At 44.0% G+C, this 26588-nt stretch overlaps 1 protein-coding gene across 6 annotated transcripts in view; it reads left to right on the forward strand.

The window, feature by feature from the left end:
- LOC144819223 (uncharacterized) overlaps window positions 1-26588 on the forward strand; it is a 278149-nt gene that overhangs the window by 81894 nt on the left and 169667 nt on the right. For all 6 annotated transcript variants that reach the window (XM_078677218.1, XM_078677195.1, XM_078677204.1 and 3 more), the window contains exon 4: window positions 22455-22649. In XM_078677218.1, the coding sequence (XP_078533344.1) occupies window positions 22455-22649 (195 nt within the window). The remainder of the gene's footprint in view (window positions 1-22454; window positions 22650-26588) is intronic.

Consider the following 26588-nt stretch of genomic DNA (forward strand, 5'->3'; position numbering starts at 1 on the left):
GAATCTCAATCTCATCCCCCACATTAAAAACACAGCCAAAAGTGCTCTTTTCACCCTTCACCACCTCAAGAAGATCAAACCTTTCATTCCAGCCGATGATTTCAAAATCGTTGTCCAATCGCTTGTCCTCTCCAGGATTGACTATGGTAACGCCACGCTTACCGGCTCTCCTAAAACCCATCTTGCTCCGATTAAATCTGTCCTCAATCTAGCTGCACGACTTATCTCTGACTGCAAAAGATTTGACCACATATCCCCCGTCCTCAAAAATCTTAACTGGCTCCCAATTGAAGGAAGATCCGCTTACAAAACCGCTTGTATCACCCACAAAGCTCTTCACCAAAACACCCCCTCCTACCTTGCAACCAAACTAAAAAAAGCAGGTTGCTCCAGGTCCCTGAGAAGCACCAACTCCCTCCTCTTGATCCCACCTAGACTTAAATGTCAAAAAACCCAATCACGCGCATTCTCTGGTAATGCTCCTACCATTTGGAACTCTCTCCCCAAGGACCTTCGCTGCATCCCCTCTTACTCCCTTTTCAAAAGTGAACTCAAAGCACTTCTCAGCAACAAATATTGGGGTATATAACAATATTGTCACTGAGCTTGTCCACTCTTCTCTCCTCTCTTATCCCCCCTTCCATTCTGAATGCAACTTTTTATCACTTTTTGCTGTTTTCGCCCTTTTGTAAGTTTACCTTCCTTTTTCTCCCCCCTTTTAAATGACGTATTGCAATACTGTATCACGTTGCTAATTTTGCACCTATTGTTATCCTATATTTTATTGTTCTACCTTGTTGTAAAGCGCTCTGATACTCCAGGGTCCAGCAGCGCTATATAAAACCCTTGAAATAAATAAATAAATAAAACAGGATAGTATGTCATTAGAGGCGAGGATACAACCCGCGGACATTACCCATGCCTTACACACCTTAGCTTGCAACAAAGCACCGGGGCTAGACGGATTCCCCTTAGAATACCACATGACCTTCTCTCCCATATTGGTCCCTCGATTGGTGGCAATGTTCACCACAGCATTAGATACAGGGGAGTTACGGAAATCCCTCTGGGAATCGGTTATCTTGACCTTCCTGAAACCCAACCGCGACCCACAACTGATGGCATCCTATCGCCCCATTACGCTCCTCTCCACCGATTGCAAGATCTTGGGGAAGATAGTAGCGGATAGATACACGCAAATTATACAGCCACTGGTACCAACCGATCAATGTGGTTTTGTCCCGGGCAGAAACACATCCTAGAACATACGTCGACTATTCCATGTCCAAGATCAAGTGGGGGACACTTAGCCCCGAGAGGCCTGCCTTATCCTAGACCTCGAAAAGGCCTTAGACACCCTCACATGGCAGTATCTCTTCTTGGTTCTACAACGAATAGGACTCAGCCCCACCCTCTTGGCGTATACACAGCTCTTATACACCAAACTAACCTCGCATTTTCGTATAGGGCGATACATCTCACTGGAATTCGCAGTGCAGAGAGGCACGAGGCAGGGATGCCCGCTCTAACCTCTGCTTTTTCCCCTCGCGGTAGTATCACTGGAAATACGGCTGCGACAGGAGGGAGAACAGTGGGGCATTCCCAGAGCAAATGCCATGCACAGTGTTTCTATGTATGCCGATGACCTTCTGATATATATTAGAGACATCACCAAGGATTTACATCCATCTGGGTCACGCTGATAGAATTTGCAGAAGTCTCAGGGCTAAGAGTAAACTGGGAGAAATCTACAGTGTACCTGTTACACCCCTCCGGGTTGTCAGACTAGGCAATTAGAACATTGCCTGGAGTGCAGTGGCCCCCCTGTTGTATGCCGTTTTAGATTCCGAATGGATTTTCCCAATTCATGCCCTTATATAGGTACAATTCACGTTGCCCTTATATAGGCATAGAAATCAAGCCCTTATTTAGGCATAGCCCGTGCTACCCAAATACAGGCATGGCTACTTCCATCCGTTCACCAAACGTCACAACGATTTCTTGGAAAACCAGCTTAAGCCGTTAGGGACTTCCCCTTGCATGAATATTGATTTCTCCAAGAACTCAGTTAGTTTTACAATGAACAACTATTCCCCAGGGGTTCATTCATGATGTTCATATGCCCGGCTTTACGTCAAAAATGGCATTCCTAAACACCTTTAAGGTATAAATATACCTTCACTTGCTATGGCAAAGCACAGTGGTTCGTAGCAGTTCGACGACCTACGTGCCCGACGCAGCTCGCTACAGCAAGTGCCAAAAGAAGCCGACTCTCCAGCTTATGCACTGATCAGGAAGCTGCCTTCCTCTGCTGAGAAATTCAGCTCCAGTGTTTCGGACTCCTCTTGCGGGGTGTTGGGAAATCGAGTCCCGAGACAAAGATACCAGACCTCCTTCATTTTAAGGAATGGAGCAGATTAGAACCTAGAAAAACCTTTGGTAGATTATTGGCAAAACTAAACCTATGCAAAAGACCATACTTACTTCTTCCCACGTACTAGACTTAGGTTAGGTACATTGGGGTAGGCGTATTTTAGAAGCACCAGTTGAGTATTTTAGCCTGTGTATTTATGTATGTATTTTTATATTGCTTAGAAACCATACAATGCTCTTACAGTATTATTTTATAATACTATTCTCGCTGTACGCATTATACTTTGCATTCTGTCTAACGATTGTAGCAGTTCACTTCTCTTGCATGAGAAAGAAGACTGTTCAATAAACCTTTTATTAAAAATGCCTGTCTCACTATTTCTCTGCAACTCTGTAGAAACGAAGCATGCACGATTGACTGAGTGAAATACTTATCTATTGTTTCCACGACTCTGAAGATAGTTATTCCAGTCCTAGGGAAACAAAGTTGTCATGTTTATGCGGTTGTCAGAAACTAATCCCTTCTTGTGAATTCGAGAAAGTTTCTAGTGACCTCTAAGCTAGCTGGCACTCACTATTACATTTAGTATATTTGATAGAGACCTACTGACCTACGTCCTACATCAAATCTATAGGATATATTATTCCAATGCGCAGAGTCTATTGGGAATATAGGAACTACACTACATGGCGCCCAACGTTTGGTAAGGCACTAATTTAACGCTAGATACTTAAAGTAACTCAGTCGTGCTTTTCTCAGAGACCTTTTTTTCCGTAATAATCCAATAGACATCTGGAGTGGGTAAAAGGATTAAATATCCGCCATCGCTGAGTAGGGCAAAAATCCTATGTATTATCTTTTTAGTTTAGTCAGCGTTGAAGAATACAGTGTTCCAAAATATTGTGCACCTTAGCTTTGTTTCCTTGAAACTTGCTCTGCAAACTTTCAGTCAACAAAATGACCGGCGAAGTACTTCCCGGGGCCAGTGGAACTACAGGCGACAACGCCGTACAAGTTCTAGACTACACAGGTTTCCACAAACCGTTGAGGATGCTGTAAGCATTCCTGAAAATTTAAGAAAAGACATCACTATAAAACTTATATGAAATGGCCTATCAGCAAGAGGTGGTAGGGTAGTTTTTGTGATAGAGGCACATGAATATCACCAGACAGAGGTATTCAATTCATGGATAATCTTCCCTGAAGCAAATCCAAGAACGAAAGTGTTTCACTTCTACAAAGAAGATGATCCACCAGAGGAATACATTCCTTTCGAGGATATCGAAATTCCACTAACATACCAAGAGCATGCGCTCTGGTTTAAAGGTGCCCTAAAACATATAAATTACATTACCAGGCTCGGTCCACTAGGTAGACCCGGATCAACATGGCCGGTATTAACCAGCTATACACCACACCCTGGAATTAATGAGATGTCGGATGTGGAACTACAAGCTCAACTCAAAGAGCTCATAAAAATCTATAGACAAATGGTTCAATTTGTCATGCGGACTCTTACAGTCCAACCGGAAATAATGATTCCACAACATCCCCCTTACCAGGGGAACACAAATAAAATTACACCACAGACTCTACATTCAGTCATTTGTAAATTACCCGCAAAACGGGAACAAATTCCATTCTGGATAGCTCAAAAAATTACTCAAATCGAGGCAGTATTTCCTAATACTACCCCTCATGAGAAACACAGAATTTTAACAATCTGTTTACCAATGGGGATCGCACCACGTCTGGAGGACTGTGACACTTGTGGTACAGTCTTTGCTGCAATCTACACAACCACTAAAACACACGGCATTCCGTCTATGTCGGTAATACCAGACGTTCTGAAAAGGACTCAAAATGAATACGGGGCAGAGCCTGCTTTTAATCTAGGTATGAAACAACTGAAAGATTTCAAACAGGTCTCAACAATAATATTAGCTAATATTAAATGTGAAGCAGCAACCGTGGCGATCCGCCAAAAGTTAAGGGAATTGGATGTAACTGAGCAACCACAAGAACTGGCCAGAAGAATTAGGCAGAGACAGCTTGGGTAGAAAACCAGTTAAACCCCAACTGTCAAAAAGGTCTTTACTAAAAACACTCCTACTCTTCCTAAAAAGAAGTGGGAGAACAAACTTCTAAAGAGAAGCGTTCTCATTCCAGAGGTAGGTCTCCTCAAAAGGAGCCCTCTGAAAGGAGGTATAACCTCAGGAATAGGGATAATTTGAGAAAACCTGATAGATATCAAGATACTGATACACATTCCTCGCGTACCTTTCAGACTTCATCACAGAAATCCAAAAAAAGAAAAGCACAAGAAGGAACGTGTGCAGTCCAAAGACGATCAACAAATTCAGAAAAACAAGAAACCTCAATTCACCAAAAAGAAGGTAGCAGGTCTAAAGATCAGACATGCAGAGGATCTTGAGGACACAACTCAAGAACGGGGAGTGGGCTCAAACAATGTTGGACAGCGCAGCAGAAGTCACCATAGCTCGTAGGAACTTGAAGGATCATCTGGAGACAGTGGACCTGAATGAATACATTCAAGTTGAAACTGCAGATACCTAGGTTAGTTGTCCACATGAGTTATATGAAGTAACACTCCGGATTGAGGGAGATATAACAAGAAAAGTGAGAGCACTCTTTTTGGAGCGGCTCTCTCAGGGTTATGACATTCTTCTCGCTGAACGAGACTGGCGACCAGAATTTGTCAGGGAGTGCCCACATGGCGAGGACATCATTATGCAAGCCTTCTCCAACCATATTCCAATTCATTTAAAATATACCTATGCCAGGAAATGGGCAGTAGCCCAGGCTCCTGCACTATACAAAATCATGTAGGATTGAATGAGGATTCTCCTTACCATAAAATCCAGTTAAAATCTCAACCAACTGCACAAAGGCAGTATCCGGTTAAGCAAGAAGCTAAAAAACAGATTATTATTATTATTATTATTCTGAGTTTTGTATAGCGCCTGGTTACCTATAGGCATCCCAGCGCTTACCAGAACATAACACTACTGAAAGATAAGAGAGATTAAACAGAGAACAAAAAAGTTTTTAAAAGTTTACGGAACCGAAGAAGACTAGCTTCCGAGCGCAGTTGAAGGGGCAGTGAGTTCCACAAGGAGGCCACATTTATTGAGAACCTTCTGCCACCCGTTCTAGCCTTTTTCGCCCTGCCCACCTGGAGGAGATGTTGATGATCAGAGCGAAGAGAACGAGAGGCCTTGTAAGGCTGGACCATCTCCTCAAGAATAGGAGGGCCTACCCCGTGCAGAACTTTGTGGGCAATACAAAGAGACTTAAATCTCACCCTGTCCCTAACAGGGAGCCAGTGCAATGCCCTCAACGCCGGGCGAGCAGATTGACGCCTGGGGAGACCCGTCAAAAGCCTGGCAGCCGCGTTCTGCACTTGCTGCAGTTTATTCAGGGTGGATTCGGGCGCGCCCAGGAATAACGCGTTGCTGAAATCCAGCCGCGAGATGATAAGTCCCTGGATGAGAAGCCTTCGAGTAGCCACTGGGAGCAGAGGCAGAATCTTCTGAGCTGAGCGGAGCAGGCCAAAACACACGCCAGCAGTCTTTTTGGCATGAGTTTTGAACGATAGGTCCTGCTCCAACCACACCCCCAGGCTCTTGATCTCCTGCTTGGGGGGAGGTACCGGTCCCAGACAGTCTGGCCAGCTGCTGGGGGACAAAGATGGAAAAGAGTTCCCCAGCAGCATCAACTCAGTCTTGGAGCCATTTAGCTTTAGGGCTGAGCTGCACATCCACGAGTAGATCTTCTCAAGACACGTGTGCAGCCTGTCGGGATGGTGCGCCGACTGGGAAAGGCCTACCACCAGCTGAGTATCATCAGCATAACTGATGATTTTAATACCCAGCGGTAGTACCACACTCTCCAGTGGGGCCATGTAAACGTTAAATAAGGTAGGGCTCAATGAAGAGCCCTGTGGCACACCACACTGGAGAGGGGTTGAAGATGATTTTTCATGGCCTTCCCACACCTCAAATGTACGACCTTCCAAAAAGGAAGCGAACCATTTGAGGGCCAGACCCGTGACCCCCACCCCCGACAGCCGTTGGAGAAGCACCTGATGGTCCACGGTGTCAAAAGCAGCACTGAGATCCAGGAGGATCACTGCCACTGATCCCCCCGAATCCAGCATGCTCCTTACATTCTCCACGACCGCCAGCAGGGCGGTGTCAGTCCCCTGACCGGGACGAAAACCCGTTTGGGAGTCGCCCAGGAGGGAATTGGCTTCCAAGAAATTCGAGAGGCGGCTATTCACCAGCTTCTCAGCCACCTTACTGATACCCGGCAGCAAGGAGATGGGCCGAAAGTTAGTAAGGTCGGCGGGATCGAGATTAGGCTTTTTCAGAAGGGCCTTAACCACCGCCCCTTTCCAACTGGGGGGGACTACCCCTTGGGCGAGGGACAGGTTTATCAAGTCCGTCACAGGGCCACCAATTATAGAAGACACCTGTTTGAGATATTTGATGGGTGCTGGGTCTTTCGGGGAGCCACTCTTCATAGACCTCAGAACCACCAGGACTTCCTCCATCGTGACCGGACCTAGGGAGACCAGCTCCACCGATTGCATCTTAAGTTGAGAGCTGGAATAATCAACCAGAGAGGGGACCTCACCTAGCCGGGGAAGGGAAGCCAATATGTTGTCAACTTTGCTTTTGAAAAAAGAGGCCAGTTCTGCGCATTTTTTGCGTGGGTCCTCGTGGAGAACCTGTGGTACAGGGGCATGCAGTAGCTCCTTAATGACCCTGAAAGACTCTTTAGAAGAGTTGGCCGCCGAGCCTATACGCTCTTCAAAGAATCCTGCTTTTGCCACCCGAATAGCGGATTTATACCTGCTCAGAGCCGCGCGATATTCTTTGCGACTCGCCTCACTCCAATCTCTCCTCCAGGACCGCTCCAGCCTCTTGCATCCCTTCCTCAGGGTTCTCAATTCCAACGAGTACCAAGGTGCGGAGCCCACTCTCTTCCCTCTCGTAAGTTGTTTCTTTTTAGGTAGGAGAGTGTCCAGAGAGTCTACGAGCCAAGTATGTAAATTCGCATCTGCGACTATCGGGTCAACTCCCTGAGGGGGCTGCGTAGCCTCCAGATGTGCCGCCCAAGTCTCGACTGGGAGCCTCGACCAAGCTCTCTCCAGGGTGTAAACCCTTGGGACCACCACAGCAGGACTGTCGAATTGCCATGTCGCGGACACCAAAAAATGGTCTGTCCAAGGCAGGGCAAGAGCCGGAGATGGAATAAGATGGTCCAAGTTGGAAAATATAGGATCGAGCAAGTGGCCCTTCTCATGGGTCACGCCCGAGTTGACCAAGTTAATTCCAAACGATTTAAGATCTTCAAGCAAGTCGACTCCCGCCACATTGATAGGATCATCAAGATGGATATTAAAATCCCCGAGAATGGCAAAGTAGGCAGTTGAAGAAGCAAGAAGAGCAGTGGTTTCTAAGAGAGAGTTAGAGAAGCTACCCAGGGGTCCAGGAGGGCGGTAAATCAGCAAGCCTACCAAAGATACTGTAGGTGACAACCGAAGAGAGAACTGTAAGCTCTCACAATCAGTCACCCCTCCATTCTGGATCTTACAAGCGAGCGTGTCTCTATACAGAACAGCAATTCCCCCTCCTCTTCCTTTCGGTCTATCGAGGTGAAGTATATGGAAGATCGGAGGAAGTGCTCTGACCATATCCGGGCCAGAGCTAGGGGAGAGCCAGGTCTCAGTAAGAAACAGCACGTCGAGCTCATGGTCCAGGATAAGTGAATTAATTTCAATGGCATGGCTCGGCAAGGATCGGCAATTTAATAAAGCCATGGAAAGAGCAGATTTCACCGCCACTGAATTGTGGCCGGAAGGACAGGCTCTGCACGGTAAGAATGGAATGGTTCCCATCTGTGCAAAGCTGCAAATAATAGGGTGGGGCGGACATAAGGCAAGGAGGGCATCCCTCCCATATTGGAACCTGAAAGTAGATGACGCCGAAGAGTCGGGCATGGTGACAAGCCCTACGCCCGTCTGGGCCCGGACGGGCACAGACGGGCTGAACTCAGGCTTAACTCCGGCGTCACTACGGCGTCCCCGCTGCGCGTAACCGCTGCGCGTCAGCATGGCTGCTTAAGTAGTCAGCGAGCAGAATAAACAAAGGACAACTAACCCACTGCTCCCACTCACCAAAGATGGCCGCCTCGAGACAGGGCGAAGGACCCGCAAAACGCGGTGAGTACACCTATTAGAGTGCAAGTAAAGGATGGCAGAGGTGTGGGTATGAGGGCCAGGCTTTTAAAAACAAGGGAAAGTGCCTAAATAAACTTTAAATTATATAGCCAAAACGGGAAGTTTAAAAACAGCAGAGCTGCCACTACACAGACGCTACCACAATAGCGCCACACACTGGAAAGAACGCGCTGCCAAACTTGCCTGCTTAAGTAGTCAGCGAACAGAATAAACAAAGGACAACTAACCCACTCAGATCAGGGAGATATTAGATCAACTTGAATACCAAGGGGTGATTGAAACATTCACCTTGTCCATGAACAATCCTTTGTTTCCTGTCTCCAAACCAAACAATATATATCTTCCAGTTTTGGATTACAGACATCTAAACTCTTGTTGCAACACTTTTGCAAGACAACAAAGAGAGAGGTAGGGAGAGTCAAGAGCCACTCTTAGTCCCTGGTTGGGTTTTAAAAAAAAAAAGAAGAGTGCCCCGTAGTACACAAAGAACCACGATAGGAGCAAAAAATTTATATTGAAGATAGAAGCTGGCCTCACTTAGGTCAGTTAGGTCCGGTTTCACTGCACGCCTGAACTCACAATTAACCTGCTCCGCAGTAGACCTGGCATTGTAGCACACTGGAGAGGCAATCGGCCTCTTCAGTGGGGCCCGATGATGAAGCATGTCACCAACCAGGTTGGTGAGTGAGGGCTTTCTTAACTGACCTAAGTGAGGCCAGCTTCTATCTTCAATATACATTTTTTGCTCCTATCGTGGTTCTTTGTGTACTACGGAGCAACACTTTTGCAGTAAAAAATGCAAACAGTGCCGCATTAATGAATAACATTGTACGTAAAAAAAATATAAAACAACATTAGATATTTGTAACGGTTTCTTCTGTCAAAACATTGCACATGAAAGCAGATATTTGACCGCTTTCTCAATTATGGGGACACAGCGTCACTTCTGTCGTCTCTCTCAGGGATTCAAGAATAGTCCTGGGTTATTTACACCTATAGTGTAACAAAGTTACTACAAATGTATGATGATGAAGCATTATCATATGTAGATTATATCTATCTAACAGACAATGACTTGGATAGGCACTTGAACAGGGTGAACACCATCATACTTGGATTCGCCTCTGAAGGGTACAAACTAAATTTTAAGAAATCAAGAATTGCCCATCTCAACGTCCTTTTCCTAGGATACGAGCTATCAAGTGCAGGCAAAAGCCTGGCAGCCAACTTTTAGAAAAGTGTGCACTGCTCCAACCTCCAAAAAAGCTGAAAAACTTACAGTTGATTCTAGGTTTCCTGAACTTCGGAAGAACATACATTCTAAATTACGCAGAAAGGGTAAAACCTCTCTACAAATTAACCAAACCTGATTTTAAAACAGTTAATTGAACTCAAAAACATACAGAAATTTTGTGATTCACTCCAAACAGACATGTTAGCAACAAAACATTTGCAAACATGCGTAAACGTATGCAACTTAGTGATCCGAATCAATCCAGGACAATGCAGATTCACTGACTTAACTTTTAACGAAGATGTAAAAGTATCAATAGCTTACCAATCACAGGTGTACACAAGCTGAAATGAAATCCACTTCAACAAAATTCTGACAGCGGTTCAAATGTGCAGTAGCAAAAGAGAGGGCCCTCACACGGGGTAAACGCATTATGGGCGTTCCTATACCTGCCTTAGAGGCAGTGGCAAAAGCGAGTATTCCTGATGCTAAAGCTTTACATTCGAGATGGATACAATGGGTTAATTCTCTTGCTGCAACAGGTGTTGAATACATTTTTGACCCATATTTAAAGACACAAGCATTTTTACAATACGAACAAGAATGTCCTCTGCCTACTAAAATTCTGCCTCTACAGCAGTATAAATATATAATTTATACTGACGGATCAGCTCAACCCGCTACGGTGGGTAAACAAGCCTATAGTGTGGCGTGCGCGATCATTAAAGGTCGCTGGCGTGATGGCAAATTCGACCAATGGTCACTAAAACACAATCTCTAGGAGATTGTACAGCTCAGTGAGCTGAACTACAAGCATTTAAGATGGCGCTTGAAAATACTGATCGCGAATTCCCCACACTCATAGTGTGCGATTCGTATTATTGTGTACAATCTTACAGTGAATACTTGCAAAACTGTATTCAAAACGGCTTCAAAGATGCAAAACGTGGCCCAATCAAGCATACATTGCTAGGGGAACAAGTAGTTCACTTACGACAAGAACTACAACACACTCACGCGATACATACACTAAGTCATCAACGTGATGGTGTTCACGTTGCAGGGCATTCATTGGCTGATGAAGCCGCGAAGACAGTTGTGCAAACGGCTTCCGTAGCTGCAATCACTCGTTCAAAAATGAAAATAGACGGCGAAATAATGCAAGCTGTCAATGCTTTGAGCAAAGACAGTGGTAAAACATTACCAAAAGACTTAACACGCAAATACTCATAAATAACTGATGCGAATAATGTTCCGTTTGCTCGAACCCCTGGAGTGGGGGATAGAGTAATTCCAAACATGGAACATAGATAAGGACTAATTTTAGCAGCACATGAAGGGCTTGCCTCTGCACACGCAGGTGTTTCCGTTACAGTGTCATTATTAAAACAGAAATACTGGTGGCCACGCATGAGGAAGCAGACCAGAAACTATGTTTTGGAATGTGAAATCTGCCAAAAGATGAAAGTCTCTACTGTGACACGTCCTGCGCAAATGCCCCTGTTAATTTCAGATAAACCATTACCTTGCGTTTACCTGGACCACTGCGGTCCCTTACAAAGGGATGGTAACTATAAATATATCATGGTCGCAGTGGATTTGTGTTCGAGATTCATTTGGATGTGGCCTCAGGGCTCGGCTGACGCTTGAACTGTTATAAAAGATTTGCGAGTCTTTATCGGCACATACGCAGTCGGCACGCTACATTCTGACCAGGGTCCTGTGTTTAGTTATCAAGCTTACAAGGAGGCCATGGCCAATCTGGGCATTGCATTGCTGTACTCTAGTCCGTTCCATTCTGACAGAAATTTGGTAGTGGAGAGAAAAAAACGTGACATAAAGCAATCTATAACAGCTAGGGTATTAGGATTGGGTGATGGGTGGGTCAAACATCTTAAAGTGTCCAATGTAGTCTTAACAATGTGCCAAGATGTTCTCTAGGGGGTATCAGTCCATATGAAGTCCTTTTTGGGACCAGAATGATAATATCAGACCTTGATTGTCAGACATTAGTGGTAGACCAAAAACCCTTTGATATCAAAGATCGTTTGGCTGTTTTGCAGGACTTAAATGAAATAAGAACGAAACAAAGTAAGGTGTTCCTGAAGCCAACAACCACTGAGGAAAAACCGACCATCCCAGCAAGGCCTGTCTGGTTCCCAAAGATTGGGGATCTAGTCAGAGAAAAGATTGCTGACAAGAAGGAATTTGGGCCTTCTTACAGACAACCAGTAGCTGTCCTAGCAATCCACGGATCAAGAACAGTATTACTGCCGCCCCTTGCTGGAAAGAAAGAGAACAGGTTTGGGTCTATCGACCTGGTCAAACCACAACATGTGGCCGATCATAAGCAGTAGGCCAAGGTGACTCCAAAGATGTAGCAGACGCCCTAATATGGCTACTATCCAGGAGGTACAAACTGAGAGACTCATCACCTTTGAAGAATCTGCAGTGCGAAATGAAGGACTAAGCAATAAAGCTAGGGAACTTGTACCTCTTGAAACCCAAATAACAGTTTGTCAAGAAACGCCTGTCTACAATGAAATAGCATGTGACTATACATTCATAGCCCTGTAATGAAAACAAATGTGTCACCATAATTCAATAAGGCTGCTTGGCTTGTGATCTCTTCAAATTCGTTGAGGCCTTGGTCTACAGTATCAAGTGTAGGTATCCATTTACATTCCCTTAAACCTAGGGTGAGCGAAGCATCCCGTTCTCTGTGATTGGAAATTATGTTTTCGAGGACCCACCACCTCAGACTGTAAGCTTGGTGCATCCTGCTACAATGCAGGAGGATTGTAGCCTACACCTTTTGTCATGTCTGACCAACATAGAAGTTGTTACAAGGACATTTGATTATGTACACCACATCGGTGCTGTTGCAGTTAGTGTGGTGTTTCAGTACATATTTCTAATTGGAATGGGTAAAGTCCTTTCTTTCAATGGTGAGTTCACAGACCTTACAGTGAACAGTATCCCTGTAGGAGAGTAGGGTCTGCTTCTTATGGTCACCCCCACTTTTTGCTGTGATTTTCTGGTTTTTTGACTTTAGATTGGCTGTGGTCCTGCTAATCAAGCCCACAGCCTAGCTGCTCTCTCTCTAAATTGTTACCATGTACTTTAGGTACATACCAGATTGGGTTTTGGGTCACCTTTGTGAGTCCCTGTATAGTGTACCATAGGTACCCAGGGTATAGGTGCACCCAAGGCCTACCATGGGCTGCAGCATGTATTATGCCACCCCTGGCTGGCCCTCCAAACTGACACCACAGGTCTGTTCACACAGCCTAGGTAAGGTGGTGTAATCACCCCTTACTCAGATATAGTATACCTATATCTATATATGCATATAGACACATATACACCTATAAGTCACTCCTATGGCAGACCTTAACAATCCAGGAGGCAGAGTGCTTGGTTTTATGTGAGAGGGTGCCCTAGCATGAGCTGAGCCCCTCTGCAGTTTTCTGAACCATCTCCTTATAGCTGTTCTATGATATAGCCATACCATATACTCTTACGTACATTATAATCCTTGCGGTTAATGCTAACTTTGGTTTGGCTTTATCAAAACATGTTGTGTAAGGTGTCAAACACTTTGGAATACTACCCCCCGCCAGTCCTGTTGGCAGGGGTAGCATTCCGCCCTTCTAGAGGGAGAAGACATGTAGTTACTGGTTTACCCGGTTAAAGTTAAACAGAGCCTCAACATCACAAAATGGATGCTGTCGCCACAGACACGAGTCTGACCTCCTGCTGCTGGACGAAACTCCGGCACGGGAGGCCTGGACAATAGGTTTCCTGTCCAAGGAGGTGCCAGCACCTCCCCAGACAGGATTTAGTGTATTGGGGCAGGGAGGGCTGCATCAGCAAATGCTTTTCCAGACACTGCCTGGGGCACACAAGGTGCTCCATGCATAGCCCGGTTCAAACCAGTTGCTGGGGCACTCAGCCCCAGCTCTGGTGCAAAACTGGACAAAGGGAAAGGGGTGTAACCACCCCTTCTCAGGTCCACCCATAGGAGGGACCTTAAAGATAGTCCAACCCCTAAACTTAGTATAAGTACAGGGACCCAGTCCCTAGGACTTCAGATAACCCTGGATGAATCTTTGCAAGACATATCCTGGACCTTTGACATTCCATTTCGACTGGAAGACGGAAGAAATCACCCTTGTGGTCAAGGAGTGACCACCCTGTTCAAACAGGCACAAACAGCAATTTTGCTGGTCTGCATTTTTGAGGCTCCCTCCAGATCCCGAACAATCTGCGACACAGGACACAGACTCTAGACATCTCTGACTACAACCCACACCCACAGCAAAGCTGAGACCTGTGGCGGACACGAGAGACGTGGGACCGGAACTCCTGAACATCCTGCATTTTGCAAGCTGCACTCCTTTATCAAGGTATCTTAAAGTTGTGCATTGGGGTGCTTGAAGCCCCAGACCCGAGCACCATTTGCACCAAAGCTCAGGCCTGCATTTCAGCTTGATGCATCTTCACCGGTCCTTGCCTGTTGGCTAGTGAGCCCCCTGAAGATGCCATTTTGATTCTAACTTGCTTTCCTGGGTGCTCACGGCTTGCTCCAACTTTCCTACAAAGGAGAAGTTCCTCAGACCTTGCTGGTCTGCACCGAAGCCGTTCTTGACATCCTGCGTGGTTTAGTCAGTCAGTCAGTCAGAAAGAGAGAGTCAGTCAGTCAGAGAGAGTCAGTCAGTCAGTCAGTGAGTCAGTCAGTGAGAGTCAGTCAGTGAGAGTCAGAGAGAGTCAGTCAGAGAGAGTCAGTCAGTCAGATAGAGTCAGTCAGTCAGCCAGAGAGATATAGAGTCAGTCAGTCAAAGAGAGTCAGTCAGTCAGTCAGAGAGAGAGAGTCAGTCAGTCAGTGAGAATCTGTCAGTCAGTCAGTCAGAGAGAGTGAGTCAATCAGAGAGAGTCAGTCAGTCAGAGAGAGAGAGAGTCAGTCAGTCAGAGAGAGAGTCAGTCAGTCAGAGAGTCAGTCAGTCAGTGAGAGTCAATCAGTCAGTGAGAGTCACTCAGTCAGTCAGAGAGAGTCAGTCAGTCAGAGAGAGAGAGAGTCAGTCAGTCAGAGAGTCAGTCAGTCAGTCAGTCAGAGAGAGAGAGTCGGTCAATCAATCAGAGAGAGAGTCAGTCAGTCAGTGAGAATCAGTCAGTCAGTGAGAGTCAGTCAGTCAGTCAATGAGAGTCAGGCAGTCAGTCAGAGAAAGTCAGTCAGTCAGAGAGAGAGTCAGTCAGTCAGTGAGAGTCTGTCAGTCAGAGAGAGAGAGTCAGTCAGTCAGTAGGAGAGAGAGTCAATCAGTCAGTCAGAGAGAGTCAGTCAGTCAGTCAGTCAGTCAGTCAGTGAGAGTCAGTCAGTGAGAGTCAGTCAGTTAGTCAGAGAGAGTCAGTCAGAGAGAGAGTCAGTCAGTCAGATAGAGTCAGTCAGTCAGTCAGAGAAAGGGAGTCAGTCAGTCAGTCAGAGAGAGTCGGTCAGTCAGAGAGAGAGAGAGTCAGTCAGTCAGAGAGAGAGAGTCGGCCAGGCAGTCAGAGAAAGTCGGTCAGTCAGAGAGCCAGTCAGTCAGTGAGAGCCAATCAGTCAGTGAGAGTCACTCAGTCAGTCAGAGAGAGTCAGTCAGTCAGAGAGAGAGAGTTAGTCAGTGAGAGAGTCAGTCAGTCAGTCAGTCAGTCAGAGAGAGAGAGTCGGTCAATCAATCAGAGAGAGAGTCAGTCAGTCAGTGAGAATCAGTCAGTCAGTGAGAGTCAGTCAGTCAGTCAGTGAGAGTCAGGCAGTCAGTCAGAGAAAGTCAGTCAGTCAGAGAGAGAGTCAGTCAGTCAGTGAGAGTCGGGAAACATCCTTCACAACGCAACTTTTACCACGCAATGCTATTACAACGCAGGTTTTACAACGAAAACCACTACAACGCATTGTGCTGGGGGGCGCTCTAGGATAGGGAATAGATTTAATTTACTATCCAACACCTTCCCTAGTGTCCACGGGGACTGGAGTTGGAATAGTAAATTAAACTATTCACTATCCAGCACCCCAAAGCGCTATGCGTTGTAATGGTATGCGTAGTAAAACCTGCATTGTAACAGCATGCGTAGTAAAAGCATGCGTTGTAACGTCATACATCCGTGAGAGTCTGTCAGTCAGAGAGAGAGTCAGTCAGTCAGTAGGAGAGAGAGTCAGTCAGTCAGTCAGAGAGAGTCAGTCAGTCAGTCAGTGAGTCAGTCAGTGAGAGTCAGTCAGTCAGTGAGAGTCAGTCAGTTAGTCAGAGAGAGTCAGTCAGAGAGAGTCAGTCAGTCAGATAGAGTCAGTCAGTCAATCAGAGAGAGGAAGTCAGTCAGTCATCAAAGAGAAAGAGTCAGTCAGAGAGAGAGAGAGTCAGTCAGTCAGAGAGAGAGAGTCGGCCAGGCCGTCAGAGAGAGTCAGTCAGTCAGTGAGAATCAGTCAGTCAGTGAGAGTCAGTCAATCAGTCAGTGAGAGTCAGTCAGTCAGTCAGAGAGAGTCAGTCAGTCAGAGAGAGAGTCAGTCAGAGAGTCAGTCAGTCAGAGCGAGAGTCAGTCAGTCAATCAGTCAGAGAGAGAGAGTCAGTCAGTCAGTCAGAGAGAGAGAGAGTTGGTCAATCAATCAGAGAGAGAGTCAGTCAGTCAGTGAGAATCAGTCAGTCAGCGAGAGTCAGTTAGTCATTCAGAGAAAGTCAGTCAGTCAGATATAGAGTCATTCAGTCAGTGAGATTCAGTCTGACAGAGAGATAGTCAGCCAGTCAGTGCAAGAGTCAGTCAGTCAAAGAGTCAGTAAGTCAGAGTCAGTCAGTCTGTCAATGAGAGTCAGTCAGTCAGTGAGAGTCACTCAGTCAGTCAGAGAGAGTCAGTCAGTCAAAGAGAGTCAGTCAGTCAGTTAGTCAGAGAGAGAGAGTCAGTCAGTCAGAGAGTCAGTCAGTCAGTCAGAGAGAGAGAATCAGTCAGTCAAAGAGAGAGAATCATTCAGTCAGAGAGAGAGAGAGTCAGTCAGTCAGAGAGTCAGTCAGTGAGAGTCAGTCAGTCAGTCAGTCAGTCAGTCAGAGAGAGTCAGTCAAGCCAGTCAGATATAAATGGTCTAGCAGGAAATTGGTAAGGAGAAATGTTGATATGGGGCTTTTTTTGAAGAGAGCATCAGAAAGGATGTGAGAGGCCCTTTTTGGAAGGGAACGATGAAAATGTGAGAGGGAAACAGTATCGAAGAAAAGTTCCTGTGAGTGGACAGAGACAAATGTTTTGGGGTTTGGAGAGAAGGCGCGCATGGGTTTCAGGGGAACTGAATCAGGGAAAAAGTGGGAAGTGCAGGAGGATAAGGTAGATAAGAGAATGGGGAGCATGTGAATGAAAATGGAGGCTGAGGCTACAAAGGCAAATGAGGGTAGGGGACTGAGAAAAAAGAAAAAGCTATATGTGTTGGAAAGGAAAGTCGGGATAGAGTGTGGGTATAAGGAGGAAGAAAAACAAGCAAAAGGGAGGAAAGAAGGGAGAAAATGGTGTTTGTAAGGACAAATGCAAATAATAGTGTGATGAGCAATGGCGTAGCAAGAGTGCCAGTGCCTTACTGCAAGCAAAAAAACAGACTCTCAGCACTATCGTTGGTTATTAAAAAGTAGCCATTACTATGGAGCAAGGGGCTCCTGTCCCTTCTGGGCCCCGGGCCCAGTTTACCTGATGCACCAATGATTCCTGATTACCTATGTACTGGTAGAGCAGAGAAGGTAGCGCGAGAAGCGTGAGGAGTGTGTGAGGGGATGTCAGTGACAGCAGAGGGAACGAGCATCGAGGTGCATGGGGAGGATAGAGAGGAAAGAAAGTCTGTTAGGCGAACCGCAGAGAAGTGGTTGAGTATGGGTAGTGCGAGGGGAAGGACGGAAGTTAGTGAGGGAAATGAGTTGAGGAGAAATGTGTTAGGAAAAGGTCGAGGGGAAGGAAACAGAGAAGTGAAGAAAAAAGAGAGTGAGAGGTGTGTGCGGAGCAAAATGAGACAAGGGCAGAGGAAGAAGTGTGTCGGGAAATTAGGCCCTTTCGAGACCTTAAGAACCATAAATAACCTACCCATATATAGAGGCCATGAGAAAGACACGAGGCAAAGCACGTCTCATCAACAAACACGCTCTTCCCTCGCCTATACACCTCCCAGAGAAAGTATGGGACCAAGAGAGGCGCAAGACTCCTTTAACATGACATAGGAGGGAGCAGAGAGCGGGTGAAGCACCCCACGGACCAGCTAGGGCAAGCAAAACACTCGGCCCGCTGACCAGAAGTACTGAGGAGGGCAAAAGAAAAAGCAGGGCAGGGCGTTAACATCAACGTCAATTAGTAACCCGATACAGGATACAGGAATAGCCAAACATGCAATGAAATCTATAGCTGGGCCGGAAAGGCAATAAATTGCTTTAGTAGATAACAAGCGAAAGGGCGTGACCCAGAAGGAATGCATCTGCCAGCCTGCTCGCTCCCGAGACCCACAGGCAATGGGAGTAAACATTTTAAGAAGAGGTGGGACATGCACCCGTCTTTGGCCAATTGCGTGCTTTCATTTCTTGAAGGGGAAATGCAAGTGACAATAGTTACTTGACCCCATCCGCACAGCTATTGGCAGGCATCCGCCTGCCTAACTTTACTCATGAATATTCAAAGATTCAAAACTAACTTTCCGCTCATAAACAATTGCTCAAAAACTGTTTTAAATGTATTTTCACAAACAACAAATGAACGTATGTCCTAAACTAAACATAGACATTACTATCTAAATCACTTTGCTTCATAAATCATTGCAAATCATAATATAACAGTTTGTTCTTGAATTAATGTTGAATGGTCCCAATGCATTTCGGGGTGAACCCTTCGTCAGGGGAACTGAAAAAAAAAAAATATATATATATATATATATATATATATATATATATATATAGCGTATTAACTCTTTGCAGTATACAGCACATTTGATAGCAAATCAAGACACAAACAGCGTTGATTGTGTATAATTATCACTTACACCACTATGTGCAAAAGAGATGTGCCCAAAAACAACCACACAAACGGCGTACACAACATAAAAAAAGAAGAAAGAAAAAACAAGAGAGGAACAACAAGCTCACCAGAGCTACTCACCAAACTATTCTCCTTAAAAACTCCGCTGAATTACAGCACTGGTGCCCTGTGAATCGGTGGAGTCAATAGTTAAATATGCATACAACTCTACATGGAGAAAAAACTGCAACAATCTGCAAATGGATTCATCAACATGGAATCCAAAGCATAGATGATCAATATACTACATTTATCCTAATACTCCGTTCACAATAGTTTCCCATATGACGCTACATACCTCTTGAGTGCCCCGTCCTACTCCAACAAGAAGAAAACTTTCATGGATTATTCATGAATAAACCTATATTTGCTTACACAAGAAGCAGGAATTTGAAGGAACTTGTCACCAGAGGCATTAAACCTCTCAGTACACAATCTGCTAATCCAGGAATGAGAAAATGTCATAATTGCACGCATTGCAATAACGTAATAGAAGGCTCTACTATCCTACATCCACAAACAGGCAAAAAAATGTAACTCACAAGTCAGACTGATTGCAATTCTGCATACGTGATTTACAGCATAAAATGTCCTTGTGGAAAACTTTATGTAGGTAAAACAGAGCGAAAGGTAAAAGTGAGAATCACAGAACATAGAAGTAGAATACGTAATAAAACTACCACATCTAGTTTAGTTACACATTGGATGGAAATGAATCATTCCATACCTCAATTACGTTATCAAGTTGTAGAACAAATTCAATTAAAACCAGGTTGTGATAAAGCGGAGTTTTTACGGAGAATAGTTTGGTGAGTAGCTCTGGTGAGCTTGTTGTTCCTCTCTTGTTTTTTCTTTCTTCTTTTTTTATGTTGTGTACGCCGTTTGTGCGGTTGTTTTTGGGCACATCTCTTTTGCACATAGTGGTGTAAGTGATAATTATACACAATCAACGCTGTTTGTGTCTTGATTTGCTATCAAATGTGCTGTATACTGCAAAGAGTTAATACGCTATATATATATATTTTTCAGTTCCCCTGACGAAGGGTTCACCCCGAAATGCATTGGGACCATTCAACATTAATTCAAGAACAAACTGTTATATTATGATTTGCAATGATTTATGAAGCAAAGCGATTTAGATAGTAATGTCTATGTTTAGTTTAGGACATACGTTCATTTGTTGTTTGTGAAAATAAATTTAAAACAGTTTTTGAGGAATTGTTTATGAACGGAAAGTTAATTTTGAATCTTTGAATATTCATGAGTAAAGTTAGGCAGGCGGATGCCTGCCAATAGCTGTGCGGGTGGGGTCAAGTAACTATTGTCACTTGCATTTCCCTATCAGTTAACAGGAGGTTGGCTTCCTCCCTTCCCTCCCAGCACGCCCCTAGAAGGAAGGAGGTAAAGTTTAAGTTGGTAATTAATTCTAAATAGGTGTGCACTGCACAATCCCTTCATTCTTCATTTCTTGAAAGTCACATGCAAAGGCCAATTGATGTGACAACCACATGCATGAGCTTTCTGAAAGCTTTCTGAATGTCTGGAGTGATTCCAAGAGGCCCTCTGCTAGAGGAGTGCATTCGCGCTGCACTCTAGGTGAGACCTAAAAAGACTTGCCCTCTGGTAGCCAGTAGATGACTTGGAGTAAATCAGCATTGACAACAAAGAAATGTCTCACAGATTCGAAAACAAAATTTGTATAGATGTAATGATTATATAGATGTTATCAGAATATCCACCAGCAGACATAACACATGAGGAGAGTGTTAGCGAGAGCCACAGGAGGCTGTAGTCACCTCTTAAGACATGGAGCAGGGGAGGAGTCTGAACCATGGGCTGTCAGGAGCTGCTGGTGTGGATGTCAGAGAGGACGGGAACAGAGGACATGTGCGTGTTGGTCACAGTCATCAGATTCCTCAGCCAACAAGTCCTAATGGGAGCCATGAGTAGAGGAGGTAGGGACGAGGCAGAGATTTCAAATGCCCATAGATGAGCAAAAAAGAAACTCTTGTACTTTGGCAAGTAATTCAGTATCTGAGTAGGTGAGTCTTACAAGGGCCTATATAGCAGTGTTGAAGGGGCGTGTCTTCAGTTCCTGACAGCACCATATAAGCTTACCATGCTCGGTGCCAGTCCCTCGACAAAATGCCCGCTGTCTGGTTTATTAGTTTTCAGGAGCATAAGGAAGGAAGAAGCCAATGAGTGGACGTTGGCACAACTTGATGAGATGTCATTCTGAGTGTGGTCGGTGTGACCTGAATCAAATGCCTCAGGGGCTCTGAAAAAACAATAAGAATCATTTAATAAATCGCCAAGGCTCACCAACTTCAAAGTATTCTACATCAGTCGTTCTTAACCTTTTGACTTCTCTGGCTCCCTATTTAAACATTTCTAGAGCCCAGGAACCCCCATAGATTCATTATTGGATTCGGGGGACCCCACTGAAACATTACTGGAAGCTGAGGACCCTGACCTAAGCATTTTCAATGATTTGAACCAAAAAACTCAGCAAATAAATGTAGAAAGAAGCATTCATCAAACAAATACATAATTATAAAATATTTTTTTTAATTACATTTTAGTGGGAAGGTTGGAGCTTTTCTAAATTTAATTGCGGCCACTCATCATCAATACTGTATTCTGTTTGATGCACTTTGCACTGCTTCCACAAATCCATCTGAGGATGCTAACCTTATTTTTAGACTCCAATTTCAAATTCCGTCACATTTACAAAACTTTTACATTTTTCAATTTTACTTCTTCATTCACATACACTTCATTAATCTGTTAATATTATTTAATTTTCTAAGAAGTTGCTGACCCCCTAAGTAGGCCTCAGAGACCCACATGGGTTTCCGGACCACAGGTTAAGAACCACTGTTCTAAATTGTGTAGCTTGTTTTGATTCATAAAAGACCATTAGCATCAGACCTATCAATACAAAAATTAAAGACTAGTTAAACAACTGAAAGCAAATGGAGTTAGAAAACCAATTTAGCAAAGATTCTCTATTTTACAGCTGTATTTGCCATAAGTGAAATACTTTATTTACTTGACCACTATCAGAGTCAAGGTCATGCTACAGTTTAATATGTCAGTTTAGACATCTTCTCAGTTATTTCTGTGAAGTGCATCATGTACTCATATGGCAGATGGTCTTTCCAAGCTCATGTACCAATCCCACCCTTTCTTCTGAAAGGAGTTTCTTGAGTTGGCCCGCAGCTGGCACCTGGAGGCCTGAACAGTCAGTACTAAGGGTTCCGTTTCCAAACCACACAACCCAGAGCCACTTACTTAGAGCTTACGAGTTCCCATTCCCCTACTAAGTCCAGAGGGTCTCTCCCATGAAATGTAATGTTTAGATTTTAATATCTAATCCTCATTGTTAAATTCAATGCAGTCTTCCTCTGGGGGAAAGTCGCTTGTGGTATTCAAATTATGTTTAATTTTCTTATTGCTTCTCTATCCCATTCAGAGTTAAACTTCCTAACCTTATTGTAACCTTAGGTCTTTTTCTCTTCCAGGATACTGTGCTCCAAAGTCCATAAAACATGCTACGATAAATATAAGTAAGGGAAAATACCCTGTTGGGCAGGAACTGCATTACTGGTGTGACACAGCATGCACAACATGGCTGGAGCTCTCTGGTGTCATGAAATGTGTTCACTGTAACGGGAAGACCTTCTGGGACAAAGCCGGCCGCGAGTGCATCGACACCGGTAAGCATGTGAGAGCATGGCAAAACACTGGCAGCAATGAGGACTCCACGGGGGTCATCACAATGCCATGGTATTGTTACCTTATTCCATTTTTAGATCTGGCTCACAATGAAGCTGTCTGCCAAAGATCAAGCACTGACAATAAACCAGCACAGAGAGGGGAGCTTTGGCTTATCCCTTTGCTGAACCTATTCCTTGATTGAGCATATTCATTCAATGTAACTGACAGAGACCCTGTTAACACAGACCCCCCATCAAAATATACTAGGAATGGGCTTTGCATTATGTTACCTTGAGAGAAAAAATCTGCAGGAATGGGTTTTACATTGGGAACTACCATGCAGCTTACATCGTGAACACTGGGACAGATAACGATAGAAGGGGATTTTATATTGTGAACTCCATGGCAAGCACCATCGGGATAGGATTTACATCGTTTAACACAAAGACCTTCTTACACACGTCTATATACAGATTTCATATGCATTTAATATATTCTGATATACTTTCTATATTATAAATGTAAATACATATATACGGATGTATATATATATTTATATATATATATATATATATATATATATATATATATAATATATTTAATTTACACACAACTAAATACTTAGCACAAAATAAGAAATGTACACAGTATAAACTATTTCTTCATGTACACAGTAAAAACTATTTCTCTCTAGCCCTTCCAATTCTCTCTAGCCCTTTCTGTCTTTATATATATATATATATATATATATATATATATTTATATATATATATATATATATATATATATATATATATATATATATATAAAGACAGAAAGATTATATATATATATATATATAAAGACAAAAAGATTATAGCATTGGAAGGGCTAGAGAGAAATAGTTTTTACTGTGTACATTTCCTATTTTGTGCTAAGTATTTAGTTGTGTGTGAATTAAATCGCTTGTATTCATTAAAGTGAAAGTGTTGACTTCAACACTGTTGCATGACGTTTCTGGTGTGTGCTTTGTGTAGTTCTGACCCTGTAGCCCACACCAGCCCTGAAACATCCTTGGGCTGCTCTGCCTCGGTACCCTGAGGGTCAAGTTCTAAAGGAGTTGACTTTGTGCAGAGTCCAGTAGAAGGTGACTCTGGCTCCGCCCATTTGTTGATCTTCTTTGTGAACATTTCCTTAGACAGCCCTATGAAGTGAACTGCTCCTCACTGATAAAGAAATTCTTAACACAGAATCTGTGTCAAATAGAGTAAGAAGGAGCTTTGTAAGGTGTAGCGATGTTAGAAATACAGTACAAATGGATTTTTCATTGAAAACACTCTGGTAAGTGTACAAGGAAGGCGTTTTAGATTGTGAACTCTCTGACAAATTCTATAGAAGTGGTTTTACATTGTGATTTCTGTGACAAATGCAATAGGAAATGGTGGTAGTTTGTAAATCTGTAACAAACACCACAGGAATTGTTTTACATTATTTAACCATACACAAAAATCTAGTTCGGAAGGAATGAGAGACGTACGATTTTCATTGTGTAGACTTGTAATTTAATATTTATGAGTTAGTTGTGGCAAATCATGGGACTTTATCATTTCAAAGCAAAAGCACTGCCTGGACATCAATTTATACTGTGATTTGATTAGTATTGAGTTTATCAGTGAAATCAGCAACCTTAGTAAGCCTTGGACTGGCCAGCTTCACAATCTTGTGGGTCAAGAGGTGCTGGTAGAAACTCATGCCTCCTCTCACCTTTGGGTCACCGAACCACAGCACCATCTGCTCCTGGATAGCTACACCTATGCCTGTTTTCCATGGTTAAACAACCTCCAGTCAGAGAAACAAGTTCAAGCTTCTTATATGGCAGACACTATCTTTGACAATCCATGGTGGGGACGCGTTCTTGCTGCAACACATGTAAATTCTCAAATCTCCTCTCAAACTCTTATAGTATTCTGATCTGATAAGATGCAGCAAACAACATAACAAAGCTAGTAACCCCTGCTTAATTTGTAAAATAATGAGTGCCAGCGCCCTATACTCCGCTCTGAAGCCCACGGTCACACTATTAAATATCTGCGCGCCGAATACCAAGGTTGCGCAGTCTTCAATCAACCTCATGCCTCTTTAATTCACTATCAGACACCACCTTCCCCTTTATCTCATTCCAGCAGGTTCCTGCTTTCTCCTTTTGTGACGGTCTCTCCATCTTTCCCATCTTAATCCTTTCTCATTTGTGTTTTGCCCTCCATTGCTCTCGGTAAATGTCTGATGAGGAAAAATGCATGCCGGTCCCGAAAATGTGTGCCGGTGGCCCCCTTTGGCAATCACCGGTTCAAATTAAGCACTGCTAGTGACCAGTCACAAATGGAAAAACACAACTCAAATTCAAACTAACGCTAAAATAGCAGATGATTTCATAAATATCGAGAACTCTGAAACACAGAGAGAAGATCAGAAAGTATTATGTGAATGACAAATGCTTTGCTTTCTCTACCAGTAAGATTTATTAATTCAGATATCATGAGCGTATCAGAACACAGAGCAACACATGATCTCGGCTGAATACAAAAACAAGATTGCTTGACAGAATACAGAAAGAAGACATAATAAAATAGATGTATTAACAAAACTGTCTGATGTATACCCAAACTGATGGAAGCCCTATGTAATGCCTAGCTTGAAAATTGGTAGTAAAATACATAGCAAAATACATAGAGGCAACAGATATATAAATAACTGTAGAGTCAAAGCTCTCTGTAGCTGTTTTCATAGTTCTATTTATTGGATAAGCAGACTCCCCCATAACGAGCTCCTCTAGCTCTTGTGGTCAGCAGCACCCATTCAGGCAATCCTAACATCCCAGCATGTGCCTTAAGCTCTACTTCTTTCCAGATAATTTGCTAAACGTCAATCCTTAGCAAACAGTGAACAGGGATTGCAGGGCCTTCCGAAGACCTGTGATACCATCCTACTACAAGATGACCATCAACACATGAAAGTAGCTTACATTGATGCAAGCATTCACCACACAGTGGAGCACTTTGTGAATGATCTGTTCCAAGGACACCAGCTGCAACCTGACAGTAGGCATGGTGGCGTCTGTGTCGCTCAGAGCATCCACCCTCTTCCCATTGATGGTTAGCCTTTGGCTGCACTTCCTATTATTAGGAGCCATGTAGGACATCATCTCCTGTAACACACTGGCTCTCTATATAGTGCACTAAAACTAAGAACACTGTGTAGAGAGTCCAGTGGGTCCTACATTGATATACTGAGGCTTAAGCAGATAATACTTACGCTCTATTTGTGGTAGTTTGAGTGAGCAGTTAGGCTTATCAGAGGGTAGTGCTAAGCATTTTTTGTACTCACAGAGACAATAAATGAGACACACACTCAAGAATAAATCTGAGACGAAATTATTTAAAATATAACACCTATTGGTATGTAATTTTTCAGACCAATAGCTTAGTTCTACAGTTAGTACTTTTTAGGTTATGAATTTTTCAAGTTCGCAAAATGAAATACTTATTTGCACAATTACGCACCAGTGAAGTCAATAGGAGAGAAGAGAAAAATGCATCTAAAATCACACAGTTGATTTCAAGGGTCACCATCAGGAGTTAGGTAGGTAGCCAAGCCAGGCCCAATTTTCCACCAGCAGATTTTTGGGAGCATCCCTGATTCAGGCAGGAGCAGGGTGCTGAGCTTGTTGGTAGCTGGTGCACTACGAAGAAGAGGGCCACATGAAAACACAATGCACAAAGGGGCTTAAAGGGGTCCCTCTCGAGGGAGCAGGTCGTAAGGGCCTCAGAACCATGGGAGCAATGCTGGATCGTCATTACCAAAGCTAGATGGGCTGAGTGGAGAGCAGTTAGGTCAGCCGAGCAGTGTGCATCAAGATGTCCTTGCAGTCAAGAGCAGGCAGCTCGGAGAGGCGATTCGGG

The sequence above is a fragment of the Lissotriton helveticus genome, chromosome 1_1 (genome assembly GCF_964261635.1).
Source record: "Lissotriton helveticus chromosome 1_1, aLisHel1.1, whole genome shotgun sequence".
NCBI classification, from domain to species: domain Eukaryota; kingdom Metazoa; phylum Chordata; class Amphibia; order Caudata; family Salamandridae; genus Lissotriton; species Lissotriton helveticus.